At 32.8% G+C, this 6,331-nt stretch overlaps 1 protein-coding gene across 1 annotated transcript; it reads left to right on the top strand.

Annotated features, from left to right (window-relative positions):
• The first annotated feature begins 4,318 nt into the window (after window positions 1-4,318).
• On the top strand, window positions 4,319-5,699 carry LOC149575621 (uncharacterized). The gene is made up of 2 exons (XM_089812239.1): window positions 4,319-5,122; window positions 5,470-5,699. Exons 1-2 carry the CDS (start codon window positions 4,764-4,766, stop codon window positions 5,489-5,491), a joined length of 381 nt encoding a protein of 126 aa, XP_089668365.1. The 5' UTR covers window positions 4,319-4,763; the 3' UTR covers window positions 5,492-5,699.
• The last annotated feature ends 632 nt before the right edge of the window (window positions 5,700-6,331 follow it).

Genomic DNA, 6,331 nt, shown 5'->3' on the forward strand with positions numbered 1-6,331 from the left:
ACATTTTCAGGGATAGGACTTAATTTCATGAGTCATTAAGTCATCATTTCTGGGCTATCTTTGTGCATTTCGACCCAAGTGTTGGGATGGTATTTAGTGAGTTTTTTAACTCATTTTAGGGAATTCTGATTATGCAAAGAAGTTTTTGTGACTACTTTTGAGTCCTTAGCTTTTATTTGCAGAAGTTTGTAATTCACTTTAGAAGTTTAATACAGGTGACAACAATTGAATTTATGCTATTTGTGGCAATTTTTGAACCTTCTTTCTTGCTACAATTTAGTGTGTAATGTTAGAGTGATTTGATAGAATAATTAGTGGACTATTATTGTTCCTTGTTATTTTGTTTCATTCAAGCACTTGGTTGTAGAGGAGTAAGTCTATTTGGAGGTTGTAATATGTGTTCTTAAAGGTGAAATTGATAAGAGAGAGGCATCTGTATTCCTCCTTTTGCAAATTCATTTTTCAAACCTTATTACAAATTACTTATATGCAAATCTTTACAGAAAAGAAGTATTTTGTTTGTACTTAAGAGTAGCTGAATAATCCTTCTCTATCATTTGTACCCAAACTTTCATATCACTTTTGGTGTATCACCGATCTCTTAGTTTAAATTGTAGGTTTTTAGGTTTATTTTTAGTAATTTCTCCCCCTTTTCCCACAAGTTTAGATTAGGTCCATGGAAGTTTCATTGAATATTTAATAGGAGCCGGCCTAGAAATCAGAGGTTTCACTTCACTACATGTCTCATCAAGAAGTGATTCCCATGTTATGCTAGAATTGATGAACTTTTTAAGTTTGGTACTGGGTGCAAATTCTGGTACTTAACAAAAGCATTGATGAGAAACTTAGGATCCTCTTCCATAAATGTGTATGGCACATACACCTGGTAGTTTTCATTTGGCCTCCTTGGTCATCCGAGAGAATGTGGTCTTCTATCAAGAATGGCCGAAAAATGGAAGCCAATTTCCATTTTCTTCTCCAATGGAGAGGGATTATAGAAGATACTAGCAATGTTTGGCTCAAAAATTATCTCGACATCTTTAAGTCTTATATCCATCTGGGCGTGGAGCTCTACAATCTAGAGGCATTGGAATACTATATCCCTAACATTGAAAAATCAAGCAGGGAAAAGAGTGCCTTTCAATTCCCACCAAATTTCCAGAGAGAGAATCCTAGGGATATCACAAAAATTATTATGGTGTATTGGAAATAGGAGCTCAATTTGGATGACTTTTACAAGAAGGTGTTATTTGGATGTTAAGTTTTTGATTCCTAGAAGTTTGGTTGGGGGCTTCCACTATTTTTGTTTCCCATGTCTTGCTCTCGACCTTTTGTGTCATTTTTGTTCCTTCTTAGGTCTTTGTCTCCTCCTTTTTAAGCCTTGTAGGCTTTTTTGTCCAAAATTATTAGGTCGTATATGACATGAGCAATTAATATTCATGTAACTAAAGTTTCTTATTTCGAAATAGAATAATTTATAGTAAGTTCTAACTTCAATCTTTGTAATTTCTGAAGGATAATATTAGGATCTTTATATAGGATGATGTTTGTTACATTGAATCCTGGTACCTACTTCAGAAGGTAGTTTTCAAGCTTGGCAGTAATGTATATATGCTCGGGCTCTCCCTTATCCAAAGATTTTTGTATGTAAATTCATGTTGTTATAAATATTTATAAATGTTACTTCTACATTTGTTTGTTGAGATAAACTTTTTCATTTTGTCTCCTTTGGAATTGTATAAGGCCGAATAATATACTTGTAGGATTTGCTAAATTAAATCGGGTTCTATTTTTCCTATTTAGCTATGATAGAGGAAGTGCTTTCAGAATATCATGTTATAAACTAATTTTGGAAGTAAAACTGAGTAGATTTGGATGAAAAAATCCATTCTGGATTGGTGAAATAGGATATTGTATATAGCAACCCTTAGAGGCAACTCTAAAAAGAACAAACTAACAATAAATGGCATTAAATTAATTTGTAAGGTGAAGAGTCTAATTTTATGCAGGGAATTACTAATCAACAAAAGTTAAGTTAATCTCAGATAAATTTAGGACTTTTATATATATATATATACTTGGCTGAGTAGGACTTAGAATATTTGTCAATGATTCTTATATAGTCTAAAGAATGTTAGGGTCAAGCTTGCATTATTAATGATTATTATGTTAAAATTGAGAGAAATCATCCTATATTTTGGATTGATTCTAGCAATGGTAATCAAAGAATTTTAGGAATATCCTGCTAGGAATACAAGGATTTCTTAATGAAAGTTTTTTAACTAATAGTACTAACGTTCAGTTAAAGTTATATCATTGACTAGCAGGTTAGCAAGGCGCTATCATTCCATGCAAAATTAAAGAAGAGGTACCCTCTAAGTATATAAAGATCTAGTTAAATTAGTAGTTCTCATCTTGAACATAGAACTAGAAAAGATCGATATAGGGATTACCAAAGATTACAAAATCCATAAAAGGTTTCTAGTCTTTCTTTTTGTACCTAAAATAAATTTTGAAAAATGGCAACTGGGGTATGCCCCTTTTAATAATGTAATAATAAAGGACTACAATCCCGGGCAAGACTAGAGGTTTTCTTCTTTGTTCTTTCCTACTAGTGCCTGTTTGAACGGAGATACTCTATTGTACTATTATTAATTTTAATATAATCAAGGCTTCGATCGCTTATTGATAAAAAAAATAAATTAAAAAAATATATGTATTGGTTTTTTTCTTGACAATAAGGTCCTTTAAGAAAATTACAAACACATAAAAATGTACCCAACTAACATGTGGAAGATCTACATCATGTCAGGAGTGTTTAAAAAACTGATGCCATCCAAAAGCCGACTAGCACATCCTGTAGTTGTCCATGCAATAGATTGAAGCATCACTAGAGCCAACGAATCAACAAAGAAAATATGGCACGAGAACCCTACCATTTGCAAATCCAAAAAAATGTTACCTTGTCTTAGCCTACACATTTACATCAAAATCTTCCATGAAAGTTGCAATTACAATGTCACCACACTTCCACCCAAACTTACAACCATTAGCTTGATCCCCAAAACTTAAAAAAACTAGGAGATGTTTTCCTCAACCAGGAATTACAATACCTTGATTTATGAAACTCCCATAATCATGAACAATGTATTTAGAGGCCTCCTTGGTAGGGTTATAACCAGTTGCCCCTCATCTGCCTCAATCCAAAACTAACCTTTTCATTTTGAAGTTAAAATTTTACGACACCAAGCATTACACATGCCACACATGGATCTATAAATAGATGATTATTTAAGGTTGCTCACCTTTAAGCACAAGATGTACAAATCCCCAAATCCTCTGATCCATCATAAATCATAAATTGTATCTCTTACCTCTTAGAGTAATTAAGTCTTCCATTGCATCTTAGATGATAAACCCTCCATGTGAAGGGCCTGGGTTACCTTTTGATGCCCCATCAAAGTTACATTTCCACCATGCACCAAGTGATTTTTCCCAAGCTACAAACTCTTTTAGAATAGAAAAAGAAGTGAGATTAACCTCATCAAACCCATTCACAAACATATATGTATTGATTTTATTTACTTTAAATTACTTAATATATACATTATTTTATAATTCATAGTTCAAGAAAATAATTATAGAACACTTTGTATGTAATAAAACTAACACATTAATATTTCAATAAATAATATATAAAATTTATTAATTTTAGTAAATGTATGACCTAAATAAGATAGGCACTTGAAAACTATTTGATGACATATATACTAGTGATGTCACACCTAATACAACTTGTATATTAATTACATATAGTACCTTGTTTATCAATAACAATCCTTATCATTTTGATGATTCAACTTGATATTATAATACAACTTGTTATTAATAGCATATATATTTTATCTTAGGCAACATTCATGGTTTTAATTCAAAGGCAAGAAAAAGGTCGACCAAACTTGTGGGTTCCGAGGTCAAATCCCACCAGCTCTGGATAAGGAAGAAAGAAAGCGTGTCTCTCCTTGCCTAGATCTAACCCAATTTGACATATTCAACAACTTCCGCACAGAAAAGTATGGCAATCCATTGAAAGAAGACAACCCACTTAGAACAATTATGACACATTCTTCATGATAGCTACAAAATAATGAATGATTCTGATTCTGAATCTGGTACACCATGCACTTCTTTAATCACAACTTATCTCCAACTTCATTGAAAACGAGTTCTGGTTGAAGAGTGTAAACAAATTCAGGATCTGTTGATTTCCATGCATCAAAATCTTTTTAAAATTAGGAAATTTCTAACTTGTTATATCATTTGTAGTGGACTCATGAGTAAAAGCCACTTTTTGTATACTTTAATAACTTGAACTTTAAATAGTTCACAGCGACATCTTCTTCATGGAATGATTCAGCCCATCAAATATGACCAGAGTAGAGATTTTGAAATGAATTGAATAAAAACAGCTCTTTTGGGTGTTGTTGCTGGTGGGAAATTGTATACTAGTTTGCAAATAGATGTACTGGTCCTCATCCTGGATTAAACAAGAGAGGCCATTGAAATAGTATTTGTCTTACAAGAACAGCTGGATATATCAATTTTTTCAGTATCAAATTTTTTGACAAGACTTCAATTCAAATAAGAAGTTTGCAATTTACTGTTGTGTTGTAGGCTCTTGCTTTAAAAGTTTCTTCTCGTTACTTCAAGTTCAGATTGGGGATTCGCAATTTGTAATAGAGGAACCAAGTTTGATTTGTAAAATGGCGCCCCAAAAGCCATTGGCAGCCTCAGGCATTGTGTTGTTATTAACTCTTTGGGGACTTTTTGAAGGTTCATATTCAGCACAATGCTCTTCATTGTTGCCTATCCTGAGCCCCTGTTTTGTTGCCCTGCAGTCAGGAGAGAAATTTATGAGAGCTGAAAGCATTTGCTGTAAGAGTTTTATTTCTCTGGAACAAATTGTTGGTGATAGTGAAGTTGGAAAATCTGAGATCTGTGGTTGTTTGAAGGGATTTGAAGATGAGAAGCAGAGATTGTTCGATGAAAAATTGTTGGAGGTTCATGTTCTCTGTGGCCCAAATGTTCCATTCCCAATAACTTCCTCTTCAGATTGCATCATGTAAGTCTTAACTACCACTATTTGAAATAAAGAGTGGAGTAGTATACTTAATGATTTGAAATAATTGTGTTAATAATGTTGTTCTTGGTTTATTTTCTGTTGGATGGTTCTAAAATCCATTTATTCGTTCCTTGATTTTAAAAGCTTTTGATTTCATTCATTCATGGAGTATGAGCTGAAATGTTGATGTTAAAAATTTGAATAGAATTTTATTCAAAAACAGAGCTACACATTACATAGATTGGGAAAATCTCCTTTCATGAAACTTTTGATTTCATCAATGCTATAAAATATAAAATATTGTAGTTCAGAATGTTTCTTATTTGATAGATTGAATCTTTTTGCAGGCCAATGAGGGAAACATCATAGCAAATATTGTGAGCATAGTGAAGTATATATGGGCCAATGGCTCTGTAAAAGTATACCAAGAATTCAATAGTTTTTTTTTCAGTAGTTTGAGGGCAGACTGTAGCTCAGTGCGCCATTATTGTTTCTAGGCTGGGTTGATCAGGCATCATTGTTCAGAGAAAATCATGTAATTTAATTCTTTTGAAATCAGTTTTTCTGTTATTGTAAATGATTTTGGAGGAGTTCGGAGATGAAATCTGATGACATCTCAATTTTTTTAAAAGAAGAAGCAATACATCTGATGACATCTCAATTTTTTTTTAAAAAAAAGCAATAGTAAAACTGTGCAATAATATATCCTTATGTTATGATCATCAATGACAGAGATTTTTTCTTCTCAATTGCAACAGTGGTGAACCAATCAGTAGAAAACCAGCAGACATCCACACAGACCAGTAATGATTTACATAAAAACATGAGTGTAAACATAACAGTAATTATCAGTACTAGAGTTGCTACTCTTAAAAACAACAAGTTTATCAAGTTAACAAAAAACATGTAGGTGCTCATTGCATTGTACCACCTACAAGTCTAACAGAAAAAACAAAACCATCACCATAGGATGGAGAGAAAAACCCAAAAAACACTAGGTATTGGGAGGCCACTAACTGACATTTTTTCCCTTTCCCTTCCCAACAAGGAGTCATCTTCGACGAGGAGGTTGTAGAGCAGCTTCGAAGTCCTCCTTACCGAGAGGGCTTGAGAGTGGTGCATTTTAGATTTTTGTTTTATACTGTTTTGAAATTTGATATTTTTTCTCTTCTACATTTGTTTTATTCATCATAAAAATTTTAAAAGTAC

Source organism: Cupressus sempervirens, chromosome 2, assembly GCF_028749045.1.
Source record: "Cupressus sempervirens isolate cs-2001-9-10 chromosome 2, ASM2874904v1, whole genome shotgun sequence".
NCBI classification, from domain to species: Eukaryota; Viridiplantae; Streptophyta; class Pinopsida; order Cupressales; family Cupressaceae; genus Cupressus; species Cupressus sempervirens.